A 27,454-nucleotide genomic window follows, 5' to 3' on the forward strand; every position below is an offset into this window, starting at 1 on the left:
TAGAACACACAAATGAATTTGCTGACAGGAATCTGTGAGATGGGAAGAGCTGTTATGCCACGTCCCAGACTGGAGAGACCAAAGCTCAGCAGGGCTTTTTTGTTTCCCCAGCTTCAATGGGCAGATGAAATGATGGGGTGGGGGTAGCCATAAGAATCTCTAATGTCTTTTCCACAAGTGAGCTGAGATCATCTCCAGCCCCTGGAGAGGAGTAGCTGAGGTTACAGCCCATCTGAGCCAACCATGAGGATGCCCTGATCACTGGCCCTCACTGGCTAAGGGCAGCAGTGGCAGACTAAAGCAGCTTGATTTTTGCCTGGGAGGAGCCAGGAGATGCTGCTTCCCTCTCTTGAGCATTTCCTACCAAATCTACACTCACAGGCTTGGCGTGGTGGGCTGGAGATTGGACTTCACTTTGCCTTTTTGTGATATGACAAATAAACCTCCTTTTTCCACTTAAACTGCAGTGCTGCTGGAACCATACTACAGCACTGGCTTCTGTGTTTTATACCAGCACTTCTTTTTCACAGCCACCTCTTCTAACCAAGCTGCTGACATATTTGGGGTTATTTTGGGCTTAAGTCTTTCTGACTTCAAATTGGGAGCTATTTTATTATCTCAAGTTTGCCTTATAACCCATCTGACTAATTTGAAAAGCAAAGGAGTCTAATCCTTTACTATTGTGATTTAGGAGAGCAGTGAACCTACTGGGAGGTGTGCAGAAGGTTGTCTTTAAAGTAATGAAGTTTGACAGCCTTTCTGTTTACAGTCAGCAGATCAACATTCAGAAAATACACCTTTAAACTTGTTTGCACTTCTTTATGAAATATTGGAAAATCCAAGCTCTTTCGTTCAGATTTGGGGTATTCCTACTATATTCTGCCTTCAGTTTGGAGAATTGCTAGCATGTAGTTTTGAGAAGAAATGCGCGGATCGTATTCATTGTGTCAAAAGAAAAAATTAATGGAGGTCAAGTCTATTGGCAGTCTTCATCCATTTCAGTTAGGAAATGAAATAAGTTTTGACAGTGATACTGATATTATTTCTCTTCGGCACGATAGTGTGTGTGTGGTACTTTATCACTTGTGATAATCTTCTCATGTTTTTTCTTTATTTTTTTTCTCTAACATAATTAGCATTCACTGCACAGAGAACAATGTTTTCTTTATCTGTTTGCTCTTCCATGCTCTCAAGTTTCTCTCAATGTATTCATTTATGAATAGAAACAACCAAATAAATAGAGGGAAACAACTTCTATCTGATCAGTTCTACCATGGCAAAAATGGCTTCAAAATATATCTGAGAACTTATCTTTCTGATTGAGCTGCCATAGCAAAATAGAAAATGGCTTCATGTTCGCCTTCTTTTAGAAAGGCCTGCATACATTTAGCAGCTGACTCTTTCAGATTCCAAAGTACAGATTACTGCTTTTCATTTCTCTGATTGATAAAAAGCAAAATGATATTACATAGCCCCTCAGTTCTTGAAATTGATAAACATTTCTCATAAAAATCCAGCAGATCATTTTCAATTAATTGTAATAAATGAACCATGACAAAGCAATGGTAGTTTTCATGAAAATTTGATTTGGATCTTCTACGAGCGGATATGTATTACTTATTGCAGACCACCCCAATGACAGCAGCACATGTTTTAGGAATCTATCAAGGTAGTTACTCTCTGGTGTGGTTTTCAGACAGTTTCAGTATGTCCCTGAAGTGTGCTTCTCTTGTGCTACTACAACTGGCAGCAGTACCTCAACTGCCCACTTCTTCCTCATGTAAACTCTCTCCCCACACCCCCATCTTTCATAGAAAAACCCATACTTGGTATAGGTGGTGTTTGGTTTGTGGAAATACAGGCTTTTTATCCAATGAAGGCTGGAGACCACTGCAAAAAATGCTCAAAATATATCTGTCTTTAATACTAAAAACAATATCAAAACCTGTGTTTTAGGACTTCGTCCAAAAAGGACACTGCGCTTGGTGTTGTGGACAGGAGAAGAGCAAGGAGGAGTCGGTGCTGAGCAATACTATCAGTTACACAAGGTAAGTATGTCTTTTCACCATTTTCTTGACAGTGCTTTTCTCCCCAGTCTTATGACTTGACTACTATTTTTGTCAAGATGTTCAGCTTAATATCTCACCAAAACCAGTGATCCCAGTTCTGCCTGAAAGTATATTTTCTGCTTTTAATCATAAATGTAAACTTATTTTCACATTTAACAGTAAGCCCTGCAACCACACATGTGCATGTTCCACTTGACCTAAGATACTTTGTCAGAAAAGTGTTCTGAAACAGATATTTTATGATGATATCTGCCATAGCTTTCAAACATAGCTAACCTTCTGAGAATGAATGATGAATGGTCCCCATATGTTTGCATTATAAATAAATTTTGTTTGCCTTATGTTTTTCTGCTTCATTGCATTTTCCCATAACATTTACAATGTAAAACATAAAATAATATGAAGAAAAGTATTTTCTACCTTATCTTGGTAGTGCGTAGTCTATAACGTACTTACCAATTGTAAGTTTTGTGGGATCTGGAAATCCTAAAAGGTTGATTTCTGGTGATGCAAAGAACACACAAGCTCTATGACTTATGGCTATGAGGATAAAAATATAACATTTATCTCTCCTGCCAACAGCTGCCATTTCAAAATACATCATGAGATAAAGGGCAGTTGCCAAAACTATTTTGGAGATGAGTCTTTGGAATATGTGTGTGTTTGGGTGTTTTTTCCACAGAAAAATTATGCTTGAATGATTATATCTGTGTAATAGCATATACAGAATAGTTTATACCTGTATAACTATTCTAAAGTGATCTTTTATTCTTCTCCCTAATTAAGTAGTATAACCCTCAACAATGGCTAATAAATCCAAGGCAGAGGCAAGGTGAATGCAAATGTGCCTAGGAAGCTACCTGTTCTACAACAGCATGAAAGCAGACTTGCAAGCAATTCTTAAGAGCATTTTTTAATGCTAAGCAACCTATCAGAACAATAAATGAAAACCTCCCTTTGAATCAAATTCATTTTGATGAACCAAATTAGATCAACTTGCATCTGGAATAGAGTTATCAGAGATAGGTTTAGAGCAGTTAGAGTTTTCTGACTAATTGATGAACAATCAAATATTTCCCACTAACTAGTTTCATATTGCCAAGAAGTATATTTAACTACCCATGTATAATGTTGTACCTCCTTGTATCTCCAAATTACAGGGATAACTCAGCTTTGTTATTTATTTTGGAAGAGGTACCCAAGAGCTTGTTTTAGCTTCAGGGAGGTGACAGGTTGCAGTTTAGTATATGTTAAGGATTCTGGATTTACCACTGGTACTCTGATATTCAGCAGGATTAGAAATATTCTGGAATAAGTAGCACATGAAAGAGATGCTTCTTATGTACAGAACTGCATTTTGGAGGAGCTGGAAGGATGGTCTGTACACACCACTTACCAGAAATGTATCTGAAGATTTACCTCTGTAGTTGTCCATGTTGGACAATAAGATCCATCCTATGGTGATGATGTCAGCAAGACATGAAATTGTCTCATGTTTGCTCATCTTTTGCCACGATGGCTTTGTTTCACTGTTGTCTCAAAGATTTCTATTCAGAAATAATACCAAAAAGCAGACCTAAGGATCAAATAGGGAAATATAAAGCAGGCTGGGTGTTGCTTGCAAGATATTTGGTTACTTTGCTTTTAGAATGTTGAGACAAAGATGTGTCTCAGTTCTTGCTCTGCTGGTGAGATTCCATCTGGATGTTGTGCTCTGCAAAGAAAGCCCTGTCTGACTTAACAGTTTGTAATTTACATGGAGAATTTAAGCAGAAATGACATCCGTCTGTTGTTTGTTGTTCTTGTTTCCCCCCTGCCATGTGATCTGGCATAATTATAAATCGATTTGACTATAGGATGTTGCATTACTCATAATAATGAAATAAAGTTGATTAATACTGTACATTAAATTTAGCATGAAAAATAACTTAACCTTTTAATGATTTACTTGCTCAAATTTCTGGCAATTAAGATAGTATGGCACACACATTGCTTGCTGATGGTAATGAGTACAAGTTAAATAAGAGTGGTATTTAAAGATGCCTTGTAAAATGAAAGACAGCCTGACAGATGTATGACTCATCTACATCGCTGGACTTACGAGTTTAGTTCAATACAAACAAGTAGAAATATGAATGCAGTAATTCAGCACAGGCAGACATGGATTTCCTTGGCATAGTAAATTACCTCCTCATGGCAGTGGAAATGTGGCAAGGGAGAAGAAATGAAGACAATATAGTACTGGACAAGTACAGATGCCTTTTTTTTGTCACTTATTTATTATATCTTTCAATTTAGGTTCAGGTCCTTCTTCCTCATCCATCATTGTAGGTTATCACTGCTAGAAAGTGGATAAGTTACTGCAGAAATAATTGAGATAGCATCATAGTGGTTTTACTATGGTGCCAATAATTAACACATATCCCCATGTAATAGTCTTATTTATAACACTCAAGTTTTTCTCTAGATCCCAGTATTATAAATTCTGATTATTAAAGCTAGTGATGGGGTATATTAGCTTCACAGAGCTTTATGAGAATGTAAGAGCCATATTTGTTGATCAAAACCTCTAGTGCTTTAGACTAATGTAGTGCTGTCTCCTGTTTCTGATAGCATCCAGTAAATATGTGCTTAGGAAAAGCATATTTGTCCGACTGTAGTCAGGTGAAGCTCAGACACATCCATTACCCACACAACCATGCTTTTGGTTTGTCAAATATTTTTCTGGAGAGCATCACATGGTCCTCGTCCATTGTTTTCTTTGCATGATTTTTCTAAGCCATTTCCAAAAGCTGAAAGCCCTGTATATTCCAGCACTTTTAGTGCTTCCATTGGTGCAAGGGTACCTGCCACCCACCAGGACATCACAGAGCACCTGCTCAGTCTTGATCATGAGTTAGAAGCCTCTTGGGGGAATTACCAGCACCTTCGCTTCCAAAGGAGATACCTGTTTAAGTGCTCACTGCTTTTAGCTCTCAGCCAATAATTAGATTTAATTTCAGACTAGAAAAAGAGTTGATTTTCCTTAACGTTAAAGATTCTTATCTTGATAAAGAGCAGTGAAATTAAAGTATCGAAGTTCAAATCAGACTGCAGGGCTTGGAGTTTGACACTGCATCTGAAGTCTTCTTCCAGTGCTTAGTGTTGTGTGACTCAGTTCCTGAGCAGGGCTCTTCTGTACAGACAATACAGTAAATAGCTTCAGAATCTTGAAACATTGCAACACTACTTTCTCATACAAGTCAAATTGAAAACTAGAGTAACATAATTCTAGAAGGCCTCATGATGCAACTCTTTAGTAAAGATTCTGCTACAACCTTTACCAATGATACCTGAGTGCCCTCAGCCAGGGTTAAGTGTGTTGTTTTTTGTGTGTTTACTCTTATGCTGTCTTTGTGAAAGGAGAAAGAAATATATGTAATGAAGCGTCTGTCCTCCTTTTCATTGCTCTGGACTAGGTTCTGTGAAAGGTCTGTGTACCATGAACAAGGTTACAGTTATTTACCCAGTTGAATTAAGGGACTACGAATGACTGATAATATTTATTTTGGAATAGAAGTATTGCATACAATCTTTTGGGAAAGCAAATATATTTCGTAATGAGAAGACTAAGAGATCCTAGGCCACATTCAAATTTACTTTAGTAACTTGGTTGTGATCACTGAAGGCATTAATATGTTATTAATTCAATTCAAACCCCATTACAGAAGGCATTCTCAATATTTCTGCATGTTGGTATTCTTATATTAATGATATTTACAGTACTTACCTAAATATCTGGTGCAAACACCAATACAGTATTTTAACTTTTTAGTAAAGGTTTAACTACATTTTAAAAAATCAATCACCAGTGTTTACTATGGTTTCTTTTTTGTATTTATTACCAAGATCTAATATTTTGCTGGAACTGTGTCTGCATGAAAACAGGACTTTCTGAAATGCTGGCATTTATTTTGTGCTAGTTTAAGTACACTTTGTGGATGATCACACAAGATTTCTACTGTGATTTGCTAATGAGTTGCTTTCGCTAAGAAGCAAATATAAAACAAATCTTGTCACTTTCAAGTGAAATGATTCTTCTCCAGAAAATATTGTCTCCTTAAAACCATAGTTTTCAGAACACTTTATATCCTGAGGTACCAAGTATTCTGGTAAAATGTAAGACATGAATTTGTGTCTGATTTGAACCAAACACATAAAGGACTTTATTGGGTATTCTTTTATGCCAGGAAAATGTGTTGACCATTAGCCTTTTGACTTCCCTCAGGCAATCAAAAATTACATAAAATTACTGCTGCTTTTTTAGGTCACTGATGTCCTGTTGATTCCTTTCATTGCAAGGAGAAAGAAATGCAGAAAGAGTGAGATGTCCATCTGCAAAACTACAGAAAGAAAGTAATCACATTGTGTTCTGCAGTCTCACAACAGGCAGTAGCACTGCTGATTGTATTAAGCACAGTAAAGATAGCATAGTGACAGAATTATCTTTTACAGCAGTTCTAGGTCCATGGGAATTTCTAATTCCCTAGTATTTAGGAATAAGCTTTCTGGTGAAAGCTGCAGAGAAATACAGATTTTGCTAAAACACAAACCCAAGTTTATTCCTTACACTGCCTGAAGGATGGAAGACCCCAAATCAATCATGACAGTGTGTCTTCTGGATATCTAGTCTTCCTTCCATGTAGATAAGATTCTTACATGTGTAGTGTTAGAAAAACTTTTCTCTGTGAATCTTTCTTTTTCTCTCAAGCAAATCTTCTGTGTGCATCTTGCAATCTTTGTCCTCTGTGCATCTTCTCTTTCTCTCAGCAGAGCTGCCAGTTGAATCTGGTAGGGATTCTGATAGAGAATCTTCTGAGGATTGCTGCTTCCAGTGCATGCTTCAGGCAGATTCACCCATCCACAGGTCTTTGGTCCATTGGGATGTTCAGTTATAAGAAAGTTGGCTTCCTCCTATCAAAACTCCCTGCAGCTGTGAAAGATGTAGAAAATTTTGTATGTGCTGTGATAATTTCTAAGGTGCTGCAAATTTATTTTCACTTATCTTTTGTTGAAAGTTGCAGAAATACTCATTAGCTTCCTGAAGGCGTAACATCATCTTTGTTTGAAAGATGTCAACCACAATTTTTAATTTTAGCATTGCTGCCTATTTTTCTAGTGAAAACATAAATCCTGTCAAAGGAGGACAGTGTTGGGGTGGTCATTTAGAGCCATAGACATTGTTTTGATACCTTTGCATTTGAGCAGTAAAAGGCCTAAAGTTATGGAATGTTTTCCAGGAAGAAAACTTATCTTTGATAGGCCCCTTTGTCAAAGAAAAAAAATCACCCAACACAAGATTTCAGGTATACCTTACTTAGCCTGCTGCCAAGTTCAGAGCTCTCTGCTTTCTCTTGTCTATCATCCCAGGGAACTTACAATAACTTACAATACTAAATGGTCATCTCTGTGAGTGCTGGTAAATCATCATAGAGGAAACAGTTGTGGTATTGTACAAGGCAGAACATGACAGTAATGTGTTTTTACTGAGTGAAGTGCTAATAAGTACACGGCCAAATTGCTCCAGGGCTGTTAAGTTACTGGGATTTTTGTCATTGGCTTCTCAGAGGCCAGAACTTGTCCTACAGAACAAACCCCTAAACCTGTAGACTTTTTTATGTACTACTTTCCCATAAAATGTGACAGAAGAATATTTTATCTTGTAACAAAAGGATGAGTCTTTTTCATACCTTGTCATCTAGGAAAAATAGTGCTTCTAAATCTTCAGCTTTCCATCAGCTTTCTCCCATATAATAATGGGATAATTTACAAACATGAATAACTCACAGTGTTCCCAATTTTCCCTGTCTTCATTCAAAAAGAGTGTAAATGATATGATCACTCTTGTGGCTGGTGTTTATTATGCCTTGATGCTGGTGCATCTCTGCTTCCTAACAGCTGCTGTGGTGTTTTTTCTCTAGTTTCAATTTATCCTGTTTTGCTTCATTAAATTATCTTCATACTAAACAGCAACTCAAAATTATACTACATCATGTTTATATATTATTGAATACTTAGAGGATGTTTTTTATTTTGCTTTTTTTCTTTTCTTTTTTAGCTGTCACATGTACTTAGGTGCTTCCAGTGTTTTTTCTTGTCTTTCCTGTAGTCTAAGTTGCCAGCCTAAAAAATCTGGCTGCTGATTTAAACCTTTTTTTATTACTGCAAGTGGGATGACCACCACTTCCCTGTGAGTTCTACAACATGGTGGCCCTGCTGTACTTGTTTCCTGACTGCTCTGGAACAAATACTGGAATACAAGTGTTGTTGTTTCTTAAAGTTAAGCGTAAATCAATAACAGAAAGCTGAAAACACAGTGTCAGATTAACTGATGTCCTTTATCACTGGAACAAATGAACCATTAGTCAAGTGCTTTGTCCTTACAGACTTCGGTGTTTTTCCTGTAAAGTGGTGATTCTTCTCAGTGGAACAAAAAAGAAAACCAGTAAATGAGCTGTTGGACAAGTAATACTCTATTTTAACCAGCCCCAAAGTACTGAAGACTCTTAGGATAGCTGTTCCCTGCATTAAACTTTCAGGTATGTCCCTGCTTAAGCTGAGTAAGAGGGATTGCCATCTGTGGCTCAATGGATTAGTCATGAGATGTTGCAGTCTAGCTTAACGTCTGGTAAGAATTAACAATTGAGATTTTGACTGAATAAGTAACTACTTAGGTAGTTAGTGAGGTATACCTGCTTGGGATTGCCAGTGGCTAGCCTAGAAGAAAGAAGTACCAGTTGTATATATTACAAGGGTTTGTTTTCTTAATGGAAGGAGTTTACTATAATTACAGGCTAAATGACAGACCTCAGAGGATGGGACAGTAATCAGTGGCACAGGGTCTGGTTGGAGGCCTGTCACTGGTGGTGTCCCCCAAGGATCAGTACTGGTCCCAGTATTGTTTAGCTTTTCACCAATAACTTGGGTGAAGGGGCAGGGGCCTCCTCAGCAAGTTCCCCAACAACACAAAGCTGGGAGGAGTGGCCGATAGCCCAGAGTGCTGAGCAGCCCTTCAGAATGACCTCAGCAGGCTGGAGAGATGGGCAGAGAAAACCATCTGAAACAACAGAGGTGAATGCAGGGTCCTGCACCCGGGGAGGAATAACCCCAAGCACCAGTACAGGCTGGGAACCAACCTGCTGGAAAACAGCTTCATGGAGAGGGACCTAAGGGACCTAGTAGACACCAAGCTGTCCATGAGCTAGCAGTGTGCTCTAAGAAGGCCAAAGGTATCCTGGGGTGCTCTAGGATGAGCACTGGCAGCAGGTTGAGAGAGGTGATCCTGCCCTTCCATGCAGACCTGGTGAGGCTACAGCTGGAATGCAGCACCCAGTTCTGGGATCCACAGTACAAGAGAGATGTGGAGCTCCTGGAGCACACAGAGGGTGAAAAAGATAAGGTGAGAAGACAACTGAGAGAGGATCTCATCAATGTCTATCAGTCTCTCAAGGGAGGGTGTCAAGAAGATGGAGTCAGGCTCTTAGTGGTGCCAAGCAATAGGACAAGAGGCAATGGACAGAAACTGATGCACAGGAAACTCCACCTGAATGTGAGGAGGAACTTCTTTCCTTGTGCAGGTGTAGTGGAACAGATTGCCAAGAGGCTGTGGAGTCTCCTTCACTGGAGATATTTGAGAACCATCTGCACACAATCCTGTGCCATGTGCTCTGGGATGGCCCTGCTTGAGCAGGGAGGTTGGAGACCATCCACTGTGCTCCCTTCCAACCTTGTCCATTCTGTGATTCTGTGATTTCATGTTATCAGGTTTTTGCCTTAGAGATGACAAGTACTTTTATTTTTAGTTCTGCTTAGAAAAAACAAAAAAATAGATTGTTTATAGAGAAAACAGAAATAAAATGAATTAAAATAAAAAACTTAAGAGAAGTATTGGTAAGGATTGTGCCTAATTGTGTATTCAATGAGAATAGCAAGCTATAGAAAGCCAATTTTCCCATGCAGTATTTATTATAATGTTTCATTTAAAAATTCAATTGAAGAGCTAAAGATGACATAATAAAGACAGATGACCTCCTCTGCAACAGAGTTGTAAGAAGGCAAAGGATAAAAGTCTCTTTTGATGTTCAGAGAATTAGGGAGCAGGTTACACAGAGAAGTTTTAATTTTCTAGTACATACCAAGAGAAGTGGCACAGTATCAAGATGCAGCAGATGAAATTACTTTCTGAAAAAAATTACCTGCTGAGTTTAAAATGTTTATTTTGATGTACATTCACTAGGAGAATGACTGAAGGAAGCAACTGAGCCTGCAATTATTTTTTTAAATCTTTCTGGTTTGTTTGTTCCTTTGAATTAGTGAAGGGGAAGGTATGGTCTCACCTCACTTTATTAGTGGCAGTTATTCCTGCATCATAGATGGCAAATGATGACAAAGCATCTTCACTATTTTTAAACAGTTATTTTAAGCAAGTTTTCCAGCATGTGTTTCTCTCTGTGTAAGTAGAAATGCCAATGTAGATGTACAAAAATGGGAACAGGGAAACCAATCTATCTTTTTTTAAAGACTGCAACTTTCAAATTTGATGGTGGGTAGTTTTATAAGTAATCCTATCTTCTAGTGGAGCAAATATGGAAAAAGCTTTCTCAAGGACACGTGGTATTTCAAGTAGCTGTGACCTGTTTCTTTTTTGTTCCCCAGTGAAGTCCATTTCTCTCCCTAGGGTGTCCTGTTTTTATGCCTTTCCAGCACGTTCTCAGAACTGAATAGCTCTCTTACAGATAAATAATATGGTGTAAGGTATTGTGGGTGGTTTGTTTACTCAGTTTCATATTAGAAACACATGCAAACATTTATGTGAGAAAACACAACTGAAGAGCACGGCAATTCTGCAATCATAGCCGTTTATGAAGTTCTTGAATTTAGGGATTCTGTTGTTTTGAGTGATAAGAGAAATTTCTTTTAGGTGTTTATGTTGTTCCAATGCTCACTCTTCTTCTTACTTTACTGCCCTTCCCCTGGCCTTATTGCTTTCCTCATTGCAGCTGCTCTAAAAACAGACAGAAGTCCTGCTTTGGAAACTCAACCAAAGAGTTGATTTCCACAGCATCGTATTTATGTAGGGCTCACTATACTTAAGTTAGCTTTCACTGGCAATTCAGAGGCACACTGAAATGTGTGTTGTCTTTATTAAGTCTTCCTCCTTGGGCCTATGATAAAGAAGATTTACATTTTGAGACATTCTTTTTATTATATCTGTGGCATTGGAGCCACATCGGTGGTCCATTTTAGCCTGCAGTGTGCTTTTCTTGGCCTGCTTCTCTCCCACTATACTCAGTCTGTGAGTCATGATTCATGTTGACGCTCATAACCTCAGGACAGCATTTGATGATAGGCCTAGACACCATATGTAGCCTAATTATTTACATTTAATTTTCACAAACTGAAGATATTTTTCACTGTCTAAAAATGGTGATTGCCAATGAGGTGACAAGATTGGTTATTTGCACATTGATTTCCAGTAGTTAAATGGGTGGATAAATTGGTTATCTTAAGGTATTATAACATCTGCAGTTTCTTTATCATGCAAAGATTTTATATTATTTTTTTTAACTACTGGATATATTTCTAAGTTAAAAGTAAATAGCACTGCTCTGTTAGAATTGTTTCACTCAAAATAAAAAAGTTTTGGGAAAGTGTTAAACTGTTCTTTGCAAATTCTATAAAGGACATCTGAAAACTTATGTGAATTATTCACAGCTACCTGTAGTACATATTTTGGTTCATATACAGAAAAATGTAAAAGAATTATTTACTGAATTGTAGGCTTATGTATGCTGGTAGTGACATGGATCTGTTAGTTGCTGCTATCACATATCCCTTGTAATGATTTTCTTGTAATAAATAACCCATGACAGCCATAAAATCTAGGCATAGGAGTAAAACCTCCAGTAGGTTCTCTTAGTCTCATTCAAGGTCTGAAGTATAGCTTTTTTTCTGCCTGACATGACCATAAACTCTTTTTTAAAAGTTATGTGCCTCTCCAGATCCCATTTTTTTAATGAGATCTTCATTCGTGTAACGTCATTATGTATTTATTCCAATTAGATCTTTGTAACTGAGCAATCAAAGCAAATATGGTAAGCAAATAAATTGCTAATATTTGTTCTTTTAGCTTAAAAGATTCTTCCAAGTACACACTAAAAGCAAATGTTATTATGCTACTTGTACACAAAATCTTACCTTTCATGTTTCTTGGGAGTATTTACCTTGGAAGCACAATTTTTCCTTAAAATAGATATTATTCCTTCAGGTCTGGGAGAAAACCTAGGCATTTCAATCCTCCAATCGATACCAGAATTGACTATATGCTACATTGAAAATAATGTGTTTCTGAACAGGCACCAGCTGGCTTTTAAATAGACTGTTCCTCACAGTCTATGAAGGCTTTGGATGCCTCCAATTTCAAAGCCAAAGGACCTTACACTCTCTTCACTGCAACAGAATTTCAGAGTCTCAACTCTGAGAAGAAAGGGAGAGCTGCAAATGAAAACTGCAATATGGTGGTGATGTCTTACCTTTCTAGGTGGCACTTCAGAAGTCTGAAAGCAAGTATTTGGGAATGGCAGACCAGTCATGTTGGTCTGCGATTCCCAAATTTGGTCAACAAATTTGTTGTGGTATGCTCACAATGACACCTAGAATCCAGTATATGATGCCAGGTAAAATAACAACCACAGCATAATACCTTCTTTTCTTACGTGTTTAGGAAAATATCTCCAACTTTGATATTGTTATGGAGTCTGATGAGGGCACCTTCCAGCCATCTGGACTGGGTTTTTCTGGCAGTGCTGAAGCCCGGGACATTGTGAAAGAAATCATGACTCTGCTGCAGCCCATCAATGTTACGGATGTTTTCGACCCTGCAGATGGAACAGACATCGCTTACTGGATGAGGGACGGGGTGCCTGGTGAGTGTCCCTGGAGCCTGGCAGGGGACACTGCTCCCACTCAGCCCTGCCACGCCAGATGGGTCGTCCTGTCCTTTCAGAGTACTAAGAAATTCTTTCTCCCAGGGAGTAAAATTTACTATAGGTAAAATACATTAATGTTAAAAGGTGATCAACAGAAATAGGACATAAAGTGCATTTGAGCTGCAGTTTAATAATGGTATAGATTATACGTAGAATAAAATGCCTAAAATCTTCTTTTCGGCTTTAAGGATTTATAATAATTAATCCCAGACTGGTGGTTTATAAATAGTAAACCAAGGCAGAGGGGAATTCTCCAATAGAGAAGAAATATTTTTTTAATTATTATTAGTTTTACTTTGAAATTCAGGGCTTTTTCTCTCTGTTTTATATGCTGGAGAAACAATGTTTTTGAGATGTGCCATTTAAAAAGCTATTAGTCATTAGGGTGTGATAAAGGGGTAGAATTCTGAAAAGTTTGAAGTATTTTAGGGTTTTATTTTGAGGATTTTATCTGTCTCCAAATGAGGAGCAGCTTGTTGGCAAAGAATCTTGTAAGCTGTGAGAGAGATCCACCACTGGCAGCACCTCCATGCAGGAGACCCCCACACTAGCGCAGAGACTTTCAGAGCACAAGAAACCAGAGGCCAGCCTGAGTGAATTTCCATTTGAATAATAGTAGAAAGGAAAGTTTCATAACAGTGGTATTAAAAAAGTTATGATCAGTTTTAAATTTTAAGGTTTTCTCCTGTATTTTATGGCTGAAATAGGCAGGCACATTTCTCATGCTAGTTTTACTACTTGCTACTATATGCTTAGAATCTTTTAATATTTAATTAACTGCTGTTTTTTACCTTGTGGAAGAGAGTGAATCACAGAACATATTATTCTTATTTATGGTCAGAGCCCCTTGCTTCTCACTCAGGGTGCACGGAGATACCATAAAGTTGACTACTTTGATAAATGTATGGATGTCTAATTTTGAAACCCAAATATCTATACTGGGCAAGAAGTATGGATGAATGGATATTATTAAACAGTTAGGAATTCAGCTTCTGTCCTGCTCTCTGGGTGAAGGGGAATTGGTTCAGTCCCATGGCATACAGTTGTGATAATGGCGTGCTGAGTTGATTGGAGAGACTGAGAGGCTGTGGCCATGCATCATCCTCCACAGCCTGGAAGTGCCTGTGTAAAGATGTCTGGTCCAGAATTTCAGACCAACATATCCGTGTTTTAGGTGGAATATAAGAACTCACTACTCAGCCTATGTTTAGAAAATGCAAGGGTATCAGAAGGGTATCCTAGTTAAAGTGCTGGGATCATTCCAGGAGGTCCCTGGGAACTTGCCTTGTGCTTCCCATCTGAATGTGACAGATTATGGAAGAAGAGAGAAAAATTTAACATTCAAATGCCTTATTTCAGTTGATAATGTGAGTGGTGCTTGTGATGGCAGTGGGTATTGAGCTCTTGCACACCACTTCTCATCGGCTGTGGTGCACCTGGAGCGTAAGCAGCTACAGCTTGCCATGGTCCTCTTGATTAGTCTTTGGGCTACTCAGCAGCAGAAATGCAGGAAAAAGCCCTCTCCCATGGACATCTGTACTCCTCAGAAAGCATAAACTATGAAAAATATAAACCTTGGGAATATAAGCTCAACCTTGGGAAAACACAAATACACCAGAACCAAGACCTCAGTTTTTAAATAAATCTGATTTGTTTTCCTATTAAGAATTTGTCACATTAATTGATGGTGGATTTTTTCTTTTTTTCTGTCTATGGCTTTGGTTCATTTAACTTCCTGTTAAGCAAATAGCAAAGTGTTCTTGCAGCATAAAGGAACACTGATTCTTTTCTTCATAAAGCTCCAGTGAAAAGAAATTAGCTCCACTAAAAGAATTTCGGCTGCTTTAGATTATATTTCATGCTGTTCCAGGGAGAAGTCTAAGACATCTAATCTTCATGCCTTGTCCGCACTATTCTCCCTGCTTGAATGAGTCTTTATGATATATAATAACATTGAAACAAATTGAACACTCTGTAACAGCTTTTATAATTATGTTCAATTTAAACAAGCAGTCAAGTGTTGACACTTCATCAATTTTATTTAAATATTTTCCTGAAAATATACTTGGTGGCTTTGTTTCTGCAACAGGGAGAGAAAATATGGTATACTTCTTGAACAGTAAGAATGGTTTCTGACATAATTTCTTCTGAGTTTTCCCCTTTTCAGTGTGAACTAGATTCCAGGATTCACCTTAGTAGATGCTCTTAATATTTTTCTCCTCCTACATCCTTTGGTCTGAAAGATCCACAGAGAGCGACACTAAATGTGTTTTTCAGAACTGTTCATAGCTGAGATAGGCAAAGAGACTGTAGCTTCTTAATCTCTGCTATTTTGAGCATGTTTATTTTTGATGGACATGCAATGAAAGGCTACTAAACAGTAGTGATTATTCTGAGATTTTAGGCTGAGAGAGGCCATGAGTTCAGAGTACTTAGCAAACCATAGACTGAAACCTAAATAATACCTCTAAAGCACAAGCAATGTGATCTGCACCAAACACAGCACTCTAATTCTTTGTGACTGCAGAATGTCAGAAATATTTGTCAGTGGCCTTTACATTGGATTGTTTTGAGAACAGTTCAGCCCAGCAGTGAAGAATGTCTGTAGTTGTGGTTTTGCACTGATACCCAGTTTTCAGCTACTGAAAATATTTGTATAACATTTCTTTTGCCTTTTCATTAAGCATAAATCAGAGTAAAGGGGGGGGGTTTGTGGTGTTGTATTTTATGATGTGGTTTTACAGTTTGAGGGGACCATTGATTCTAAGACTGCTTATTCAATAATTAAGCAATTATCTTCCTCATCTTTCTTTTAAAGGGTTCAATACAATTTTTTTTTATTAGGTTAGGGATGTATCCAGATAATGGCACATAAAGCTGTTCCTTTGCAACACTAAATCCCAATTGAGTTTGACTAGAATTTGCAGATATAAGTGGGAAGACAGGTTGATTGGCTTTATTTATTTGGTTTGTTAGCATACCTTTTCACAACAGGTTTCCTCAGTGTCTAAAAGGGTTAAAAATTATTAAGCAAGCCCTGCTAAGTCAGTGCTGGGATATTCTTGTTGAAAAAGTGAAGCACCTGATGATTGCAGATACTTGATGATGACCAAAATGCTTTGAAAGTGACTTAGAGCGGTTCCTAAGGTAACAGCCCTGGGTCTGGATCAGCCTTCCCTGCAAGAATCTGAGAGGGGGGGATGAAGTGGTTTTATTTGTATTATGGAATCCAGTAAACATTAGTTCAGCTTTAGGTGTTTGGGGAGATGAAAACAGGTGCTTTTGTGTTTTTGCAGAGGAGTGGCTGTTATGACATTATTTCCAGGAAAACTGGTTCAAGGATGCTCCTTTCTGCTTGTCAGGGAGTTTATCTGTTGCTGCAGTGCTTACAATGGGAACACTTGTCTGTTAGGAACTAAGCTGTATTTGAGATCAAGCTGACCCAGGACATCAAACAACTCCCCAAAGGCATGTTTCAATTCCTCTTTTAAAAATCAACCAGTGGCCTAAAGGTGAAGCTCCTTTTACACTATCTCTTTGAACCTGGATGTTTGTTTGTGTTTCTCTGTCTCCACAGTGACTTGATTTTTTGTTCCACTGCATAAAAGGAAGAATTGTTCTTCCAGAAATTAATAAACCAGTAGTCCATTTAATTTTAATGTTTCTTCAGAAATCAAAAATTCATTGCTAACCCAATCTATTAGTCATTCAGATGTGGCAAACAAAGGCTATAATATATAATTTCTCTCATTTTTACATGTTCATAGTGCTTTTTTATTACCTTCATCTAAAATATGCTGTATTTTGGCCTGAGACACCGGATTTTGACTCGGATTATTTCTTTTTGTATTATGTAAGAGGTTAAATCTACCCCTTTTCTGGAGCATGCTGCCCTCTCTTAGCCCTGTCCCCATCATCCCTGTAGGACCAGACTCAGGTGCAAGCCTGCTGCCGCGCTGGTGCCAAGTCTGCTCCTCTGCTCAGTGTCAGCCAGGGACATGTCTGAGAGCAGCATAGCAGGAAAACTCCTGGACTTGAGGTTGCCAGCTGGACATGAAGAAGTGAGCAAACTCTCTTTCCCAAATTATGAGTGAATAATCTCTGTTCATTCTTGGCTGTGTCACTGTTTGGAAGTGATTCTCCACTGTGGTGCTTGAAATGCTGCCTGTCAGATTACCTGTTTTGTACTGCCCACAGGCTCGGGCAGGCTCTTTGGATCCAGTTTTGAGCTTCTCTTTATTCCCAAAAAGAGTAAAACCAGAAGAAATATCAGATGTACAGTCTAGGGCTTCATAAGCCAATGCTGAAAAGCCCTGGATTTGATGCTGCAGGGGTAAAGGGTGTTGCACTTGACAAAACCTTCCTACAAGATGAGAGAAGGGAGGAAAAAAATCTCTGAACAGGAAGCATCAAACTTCTTCACTTGACTAGGTGGCATTTGTGTCACTTGCAATTTGAGATTTTAGCACAGGAAATCACATGTAGGGCCCCAGGTATTTGACAAAGCGACAAACTCAAGGCAAATGTCTCCTCTCTTGCAAAAAGCAAAAAGCTGAACAAAACTCCTGAACACTACTCACAGAACTAAACTTCAGGGACACTGTTATAAGTACCTAGGTAATTTTAGGTACTCCATAGGTGCAACATTTTTATATTGGCTGAGTTCCCGCTGCTCTGGACATCTGTTGAGCCCAGCGCCAACACAAACTACTGTTTGCATGTGGAAATGAGGGCTAAAGGAGTTATGATGTGCATGCATGTCTTGCCTCAGTCTTGATCTCAGTAAGTCTGAGATATACCAGAACTGTTGTCTCATACTTAGCAATATGGTATTGCTTTTTCTGGGGCACTCTTTTCCTTTTAAGTATCTTATTTTATCATTCATCAATTCATATTTATCATCGTGGTGAATGAGTGTGTTCCACTGCAAAAGCCAAATCATTTGCAACTTGGGTGGTATTAAATTAAACCAGTATGCTAAGAGAGCAATTATAATTGCTTGGCACTTGAGGAACCTACTGTTAGTGCTAAGGCTATTAGACCCATTTAAAATCTTGATTGCAGAAAGAACTGTGTGTATTAATCTGTAAAATAATTCATCTATTCTCTAATTTATCATTGTTCCAATAAAATGGGCTTTTGAAATTAGAAATTACTCTGGAGTAATTAAATAAATTTAATATGTTGCAACTTTTTACAAAGGTCAATTCCTTAAAAGGCACATAGTTTAATATAGTATCTCAGTCATATTAGCCTTTCATATGACCTTCTCTGTTTTTAATAAAGTCTTTGAGAATAATCATTTAATGAAAGGAATAGCCTGTAACTTATGACATGTTCTTATAAGTTGTGCTCTTAGACTACCAGACAAATTTGACAATACTTTACATACAATTCCTTCCGCCTTTGCTTGGTTTAGTCTTGTTTTGGCACAATGGAGTATTGTCTACTTCTAATCATTAACAGGAAGCATCAGATTTGCAAGGGTATTTTTGTTTCACATAGACTAGACACTATCCCCCATGCAAAAATGCATCTGGGATAATACTGTTGGAGAGAGGGATGGAGTTGGGCAATTAGGCACAGTGCCTGAATACAAATTTTCCTGGTAGTTTTAAGAGGGCTTTTGTATTATATTTCTCATTAGCAATTCAGGCTGTTTGAGTCTAAACAAAGTTAAAGTGGATGAAAGCAAACCCCTTCTTCCAATACCGTTAGTGAGCTCCAGAAGAACATTGCAGACTTGGTGAATTCTCTGTCATTTTGAATGTGCAAAAGATGACTTAGGTGTCCTTCAAAAAGTTCAGGGTAATTCATGCAGGAGGGATGGGCTTGATGCAGTAGATAGAAGATGAAATTCTCTGCCATGTGTTACTCAGAAGGTGTGATGGTAATGGCCTTTTCTGGCCTTAAAATATCTGTGAATTTGCCAGTAAATATTACAAGGATTTTCATAATGAAATGCTTCTTTCTTATTTAAGCCTCACCCATTTCAGAGTAGATTTTTTAATATCATAAACTCTTGTGTTTCATTTGTACAACATTTAGATAATTCTAATTACGGTTACAAAAATAGAACTATCATTAACTTGCCGATCCCAGAGGAAATTTGAACTGTGAAACCAAAAATATTTGCAAAATGCTGAACTTGTAAACACATTGCTGATTTCTTATTTTATTTCTAGGTATTCTTTTTGGTATTTGTGATGCATTTTATTTGGCAAAGTTTTCTTGGTGGTCACAAGTAAAGAATTACAGCACATGGGTGAAGTAGCTGGTATTCCATGGCTCTTAAAATTTGTTTTTTAATAAACTGAGGCAAAACAGCTTTAAAATAATTTTGTACTAATATTACAATAAATTAGTTTGAAACACTGACATTCTGACAGTCTTTTAGGATCCTAGAAGTAAAACTGTTCCAGTGCTTTCAACCCAGTGCTAATATTATTTAAGCTCTTTAATCTAGTAATGAAAGTTTAAATTGGGCTGTTTAAAGTAAAATCATAAATTGTAATGGTTCTTGCACTTTTTGGCTGGTGGACTTCTTTCTCTTATTTTGTCACTCTTCTTCCTTTGAATATCACTAAGTTTATACTTCTTCTTTCCTTTTAGATGCTTATTCTTCAAAAACTTACGTAAGATTGATTGTCATAAGTGACCCTTTTAATAAATAGGTGCTTCCTGGAAGCATATACAATTCCTAAACATCTCAAAAAACTTCAATAAATTTGCTTCTCCAGCTCACCTTTTTAGTATCAGAATATTCTTTGTCTCGGAAAAGAAACACTGAAAGTATCCAGCTGAGGATCTCATTCGGATGTGGGGTGTGGTTGTTTTTATTCTGGCTGTGTCTCTGAGAGACATCTTAATTCTCTATTGTTTGCTGCTTAGGAAAGCTGAATTCTGTTTCTGTGGGTGGGAATACTGTTTTTCAGATGTAAGTATTTGCCATTTGTTGATCCTAAAAAACAAGTGTTCTACATTAGCACACAGAGCTCAGTGTTAACATGTTAAATGGGCATTTCGGAAGTACAAGTTAGTCAAGCCTTATTCCTAGAACTGTCCTTGGCTTCAGTGAAGTTTATGCAAATAATTAAGGAAACAGAAAGAAAACATAATAATAAAAAAAGAGTTTAGTCAGAGTTCTGTAAGGAATTTGGAGATGTTTGCCAATGGAAAAAAGTGAGGAAGTAAAATAAGATCCTCTCCAGATTTTATTTATTTTTTTACCTTTAGAAATTTCACTGTATGAAAAATAAGACACATTGATGGTATGGAAAGGTGAGATTTCTCACCAAACATATAATGACCTAGAATGGTTGTTAGTAACAACAGCAGAAATATCTGTGTATTCATAGATTTCATTCCTGGAAAACAAATTGTAATGGCATCAGTATTAAAAGCTGAATAAAAATAAAGCATTCAGTAGCATTCCAGGAAGACCACATGTATACTACTCTGGTTGGGAGGGACAGAGGTGAAATGTATTAAGGTCTGGCTTGCAACTCTCCAAGTGCTTTCCTATATGAAGTCATATGATGAGCATTTCTAACAGGATTCTTCAGGGCTTGCTTCATCCTCAACTATTTAGAGTTTCTGTTGGTTTGGAGTCAAGTTTAAAACTAGAGCAGAACACAGCTGATGTAATTGCTATATTGGATTGATAAAGAATTATGAGAACAGGCTGATCAGCCAGCATGATTATGTCTCCTCTGGCCAATTTGTTCACACCTTTCTTGCTCCGGAGTCACAAATTGTGTAATATTTAGAAAATATCACTTCCTTGGACCTGTTGGCTGCCCTATTTCCAAAGAGGCCCCTACATTACCTCATTGGCACAAGGTTTTGATGGTGCCCCTTGCACAGCAGTTCCTGTTGTGCAGAACTGCAGGTGCACCTCCCACCATTTCTGTGGCCATGGGTTAATACAGGTTTGGTTTTGTCTTTGATGAGTTTTCTGAAATCCAGAAGTCAGGCCACTTCTGGATTTTGAGCTCTCTGAACAGCAGCTCTGCCTTCCAGCATACAGAGCTGCTCCTTTCACAGATTTTAGGAAGACAGAGGCCACCCCTGTCATCTGGATCATTGCTGAGGATGCAAAGGGTGCTGACCTGGCAGGGACCCCTGGGCATCACACTGCTCATAACCAGCCACCTCAAACTGTTGATGGTGACCCTCTGGGCCCAGCCATCCAGGCTGTTTTCCATCCACTTTTATTCCATTCCTCCAGTCCATAATTTTCCTGGGGACTGAGTTTTTCTAGTTTATAGTTCATAGAATCATCACAGGATTATAGACTGGTTTGTGTTCAAAGGGACCTTAAAGATCATCAGGTTTCAACCCTTGCACTGTGGCCAGGGACACTTCTCACTAGGTCAGGTTGCTCAGAGCTCTTGAACACTTCCAGGGATGGGGACACCCACAACTTCTCTGGCAGCCTCTGTCAGTGCCTCACGACCTCACAGTAAAGAATTTCTTCCTAACATCTAGTCTAAACTTACTCTTTTTCAGTTTGAATCTGTTCTCCCTTGTCCTGTCACTACATACTCTAGTAGAAAGTACCACTCCATCTTTCTTGTAGGCTACCTTCAGGTACTGTAAGGCCACAATTATGTCACCCAAAGGTTCCTCTTTTCCAGGCTGAACAATCCCAGTCTTTCAGCCTTTCCTTGCAGGAGAGGTGCTCCATCCCTCCAATCAACTTAGTGGCTGGCTCTAGACATGCTTCTGAATCCTGCTGCTTTAGATTTTACAACAGGAATAACATTTGCCTTTTTTCAATCATTGGGGTCTTTTCCTAATTGCCACAACTTTTCCTGTATGATAGATAGCAACTCCCCAGTGGCATTGGTCAGCTCCCCCAAGCAATGCATCCAGCAACACTGATTTTTATTTGCCCTATTTGGCTAACTAATCCCTGAGTTAATTTTCCTGTACCATGAGCAGTACCTCTTCCCCGTCTTTCCAATTCTGCTGCCATGCAGAGACCTGAGAGTTTTTAATTTTAAGCTACAGAAATTACTTCCTTAGTATTCTTTCATTGCTTATTATGGCTAATATAGCAAATAATATAGCACTTCAACAGCAATTTTCTCCCCAAAGTTCCACAAGTTTTACATGGAAAGGAGGCTGTAGAAACATCTCAGCTGACTGTTCAAGGCACAGTGGAGATTTGAACCAAGTATGATTTTGATTCAGGATCTGAATACTTTTTGTGACAGAGTTTTAGATATTAATCAGAAAACTTCTTCCTTCCTGAAGCAGCAAACACCACACACTTTCATTTGCAGGTGACATTATAGGTGTAAATGTCTGAGGCCTTTGAAGAATGCTTTTGATAGTAGTCGAAACTGAACGAGTACAAAACTCAGAAATAATTTATAAAGACCTCTTCTTCAAAAGAACAAGTTCAAAATTATTCCAGTGGCAGCCTTTCCAGGACATTGTTCACATTTATAAACCACAGAATTGGAACCTTTCTAAGTGTTTGTCTTCAAAAGTCATTCTACAGGTTGGGCCTACAGTGCAATTGAATTTCTGAAGAGCAGAATTCATTGAATACCAATTTATTTTTCCCGTAAATCCCTTTCCAGTGATATTATATATGTTTTAATGTAACAATTTCAGTCAATTCAGACATGGTCAATGCAGACCACAGAAAAATACTTAAGTGTGAATGAAATTGAATATACATTTGTATTTTGTATTGGCAAATCCTCAGGAAAGGATCATGGGCTGCATAGGAGAGAAGGTACAGGGTTACTGTTCTGTCTCTGACAACATCTGCCATAATCACTGAACACTTTATAGTTCCTCAGTTTCCCTAATGATAGCAGTTACCCAAGGGCTGCTTGTGAGTTCCCTTCTGTCTATAAGGTGCAATAAAGAGGAAGGAGTCATCATGACATTCCTAATTAAGCTGCTTCATCTTCAGCTGGATTCATCAGACCTTGCAGCTGTTTAGCATAAGAACTTCACCTGAGCAAATGTTGTAGCGTGTAAAGAAAGGAGCAGCCTAGGTGGAAGCATAACCTTCCTATATATGTATTTTACGGGCACATAAACAAATCTCTCTGCAAGGACAAAGCATGAATCTCAACAAGAGAAGCAGTTTATTGGAATTCCTCATCCAAAGAGGCAGGAAACCTAATTAAGATTTACTATACATCAAGGTGAGTCTGTTCACAGCTCTCAACTGTTTTCAGTGCCCATGACAGAGCTCTGTCTCAATTGCCATGTGGGGCCTTGGAAATCAACCAAAAAAAATAGGCACTTTTCCTTTTGCAGTTCAGTTCTATCAATTATGTTAAACACAAGCAATGACCCTCTGAGAAAGAAGAATTTCTGTAGTTGTTGCTGGTCTTTTTAAAGAAAGCTGAACTAAAGAAAGATAGGGATTTTCAGACTCTACTCTCCAGACTCCTAAGAGATTGTGGATTACTCCTAAAAATGTACAACCTCATCTCCTGCTAGGAGCACAAGTTTGTTGTCAGTGGACTTGATTATCCACTTGTTGTCAGTTGGGATAGTCTGTGTGTTAGAAAATGATTATGGATTTAAAATTGGAAGCAGTTGAAAACCATTAATGTGGCATTGTGGAGGAGAAAGAAGCTGAGCAGCTTGGTTTCTCAATGGATAGATACTCTGTCCTACAAGCAAGACATGGGAGTTTAGAGCATTGGCATTTTACAGCTATCCCAAATTCCTTTGGGGATGTACACAAGCGCCTCACCTCATGAAAAATACTGAAAACAACTTAGAGTTGTTAATTAGAGATAGGAGACAGAAAAAGTTAAATTCTCTGAGGACAAAGATTATTATGAAGAATTCTAAAGCAGGGTGGTTTTACCTAAACAAGGGTTGTCTTGATTGCCTGCCTGTTTCCCCGCAAATCCAAGCCCCTAGCAACAACAACCAAAGCACAATGGGAGTTGATGGGAGTTGATGGCTGAGAAAGGAAAGTGCTCCGTTGTCCATCTCTGGTCAGAGCTATGTGAAGAAACAAAAAACAAAGCTGTCACTGGTGAAGTCACAAAAGTGATTTTCAAGATTTTTATTGCCTTACATTCCTTAAATGAGTAACTCTTAGAGGAATAACTTTTATCACTGTTTTCCACACACATATGAATTGCGGTTCATGGGAAATATTTTGGAGTGGGACATTTTTCTGATGTAAAGCTCTTGTTCATGAAATAGAACAAGGTTACTCCAGAAATCTGGTGTCTGCTTGCTCTTTGCAGGGTTCACTTGGAGTGGTGATCCTGAATTTCCTTCTGACTCACAGGCCAAACTTGGCTGGAGCCATGGGTCAAGCCAATTGCCAGAAAAAGAGGATCTCCAGTCTGTTCAGCAGCTATTTCAGAAAGCCACACAAACAGATGAGATTTCAAAGAACCACAGAGCTGGCAAGGAGGTTTCTACAGAACCTCTAAGTATTCTTGATTCCAGCATGGTTTTGCCAATGTCCCTGTCATTTCTTTCACATTTGTTTAAGCTGAACTTGAAGACTTACTGTAATGGAAACATTATAGACCAGATGGCCTGTCCCAGTGCTATTCTTAGTGCTTAAGGTTTTTCTCCTATCTACCCTATTCCTGCTACAATTTAGGAGCTTTAACTCTCATTTCTTTTAATTGTGAACCCAAAGACATGGTTATTTATTTCCAATTGCAGCAGGTTTTTATGTGAAGTTGATTTTTTCCTTGGTGTAGTAGTTAATGCTTGCACCTCTTGATCATTATCCTGAGTTGTCTTTTCAAGTATCTCATTGTTAAACATCACATAACAAATTCTCATCATGCTCTCAGTGCCCCTGCCAAATGTCCCTGATTTGTGCCATCTCATAGTGAAGGAAGACTCTACTCCATTGCTTTGGTCTATAATGAAAATAGAAAATAGTCTCAGACCCATATGATGCCCCAATCTAAAGATCCTTCCATGTTTTACTCTCTGAGTATATTTTTCATGCCATTTGGATCAACCTTGCAGTATACATAATTTCCTTTTTCACTTCTGGGGTCCTTAGTGATTAACATAACTTGGAACTTCTATACATATTTTATAGGATCAGAAAGTTAGCTCAAAGGGAGCTGTTATGTACACCAAGGTTCTGGACCATCCTATATTCTGGTAACATCTGGAGATAGTGCTTTGGGTGCCTGACATTAAAGGCATTGATCCTAGGTGTATGTTTTGGGGCTTCTTCATAGCTAGAATGCATTGCAGAAGTAGTTTCTCTCAGTAGATTAGCTTTTTTGTTCAAGAAAAAAGATACTGAGATGTGTTTATTTATATAAACAAGATCTATTTTGATGAAATTAGAATAGAGAATAACAGAATTGTGAATATTTCACTAAGAATAAGCATTTAGATAAAATATAGAGTGATGATAAATATTAATTTTTTAAGATTTTATTTCATGTATGTATTGAGTCAAGAAAATACACTTGATTTGAGTATTTGGTTTTGCTGGTGTATTTTACCTTATGAGAAAAGTTTTGTGTGCCTTTTTTCATTTGACTTGAGAAAAGAGAAAAGCAGAATTGTGTCATTTGCTGCAAAATGGAAAGCCCAGTGTTTCCTACTTCTGCTTTTCATGGTCTGCCTCTCCTATGGATTCCAGGAAGCTGCAGGTTTTGCATCATGTATCACTGCAACAAGATAATATGGGTTACAAATTATTAGTTTGACCAAAGGAAACCCATCTTTATCCTATACAAGCTGCTGTCTGGACTGTGATGCAGAGACGAACCAGGCTACTCCCAGGTTTTATCAGATTGACCACTTAATTTAAAGTAAAATCCACCAACTAAATTATTATAATCTCTGGGGAAAAAAAAAAAAAAACTACATGAGGGATATATGTAAGCAGCACTGTTATATGATGGAGAGTAATTATTCACCTTTTGTAATGTAACCAGAGGATCAGAGCATCAGCATTAACCAGCTTTAAGACACACTTCTCTGGACAGGATATAATTGAATGGAGATATCATCACAAGATGTTTTGAAGACCAAGATCAAACACACGTTTAACAAGGATGGAATAGTGCATGGGAGAAAGGTCTGGCAAAGGCTGTCCACCACAGAGATATGAAGGCAAGCTCTTATCAGAAAGTCCTTAATCTGTTGATGGCTGGACAGGTGTGCTGAAGGACGAGACCCTTTCTCCCATTTTTTCTCAAAACACTGGCTTCTACCAGAGAGAGGGAAATAGGCTGACTGAGTCTTTGAGGTTTTCCCCAGTTCATCTGGTTTTCTGTTCTGTGTAGTGCTGTAGACTAAGCACTGCTAAGTAATTGGGTACCAGGCTGGCAATAGATGTTACAGTCAGTACCCTTTTAGATGCAGGAATGTTCTGTGAGTTAGTTAAAGTGTTAGATGAATTAGTTAAAGAGTTACATGTAAATTATGATTAAGTCTTTCCTTTGAGCCTTTATATAATGTAAATCCAATGTTCTTGTGCTGCAGAGAGGCACCTGCAGCTTCCTGATTGGCTTAAGCAGAAAGGTAGTGTATGGCAGATGGGAAAGGAAAAGGATAAGAGGGAAAGTGAAGTGACAGGTGTAGAGCTGTGGAAGGTTTTGGACTTTCAGCTTTGTAGGATAACTACTCTTAAACAAAAGCATCTTTTAGATGATTTTCAGATTTAAGCCAGAGACAAGCAGGAAGTGTTAATGATACCAGTTACTGACTCCTTGTGCATGATTTCTGTTCTGTGCTTTAAAAGTGCTAACTGAATCTATGGGCAGATAATACATTGCAGCAGCAGCCCTTCATTTCCAAATTACACAGACTCTGAAATAAGCTATATGGGTTTGAAACATATTTTAAAAAATAATAAAAGGCAGTTGTTAACCAATTGTGTTTTCGTTTATATTGCAGAGCAGGAATTAAGGGCTGTTGTGTGTGCTACAGGTGTCACTGAAGGAAGTCTGTAGACAAATACTGCTGAAGGCTGGGCAGTTGTGATGGTGATTTTTATTGCACCCAGGCATTGGCTGGTGCATCTTGCAGCCTGACCCAGGCCATTGCATCCATAGCAGCCACTGGAGAAAGAGGCACAGTCTTGTGGGCTGCTCTGTGCACTCACACAGTCAGTGCTGGGCCTTCATTTTGTTGTCACTGTTCAAAGGTTGCACAAATAGATGATCACTAACAGCCAAAATCCCTTGTTTTGGCAAAACCTTGATTAGTTTTTGAGGTGGGCTTTGTCCCCATGCAGAAGGACTAGGGAGGTTCCTAAGATATTGCACAGAATTGCCACTGCCAGCCTTGAAATTGGTATTAGTGCTCCAGCTGCCATTTCTCTTGAGCTTGGAACCGCCAAAGCCATGAAAGAGATCGGGTTGGACAGGG

The 27,454-nt window shown here is 38.3% G+C and overlaps 1 protein-coding gene across 1 annotated transcript in view; it reads left to right on the plus strand.

The window, feature by feature from the left end:
- The window catches only part of CPQ (carboxypeptidase Q), a 146,707-nt gene that overhangs the window by 105,339 nt on the left and 13,914 nt on the right, over positions 1 to 27,454 (plus strand). The window contains exons 6-7 of the mRNA XM_054292136.1: positions 1,957 to 2,048; positions 12,832 to 13,033. Of these exons, the coding sequence (XP_054148111.1) occupies positions 1,957 to 2,048; positions 12,832 to 13,033 (294 nt within the window). The remainder of the gene's footprint in view (positions 1 to 1,956; positions 2,049 to 12,831; positions 13,034 to 27,454) is intronic.

This window comes from Melozone crissalis, unplaced genomic scaffold (genome assembly GCF_028551555.1).
Source record: "Melozone crissalis strain CALT ecotype California unplaced genomic scaffold, PUWL_Pcris_2 ptg000002l_1, whole genome shotgun sequence".
Classification (NCBI taxonomy): Eukaryota; Metazoa; Chordata; class Aves; order Passeriformes; family Passerellidae; genus Melozone; species Melozone crissalis.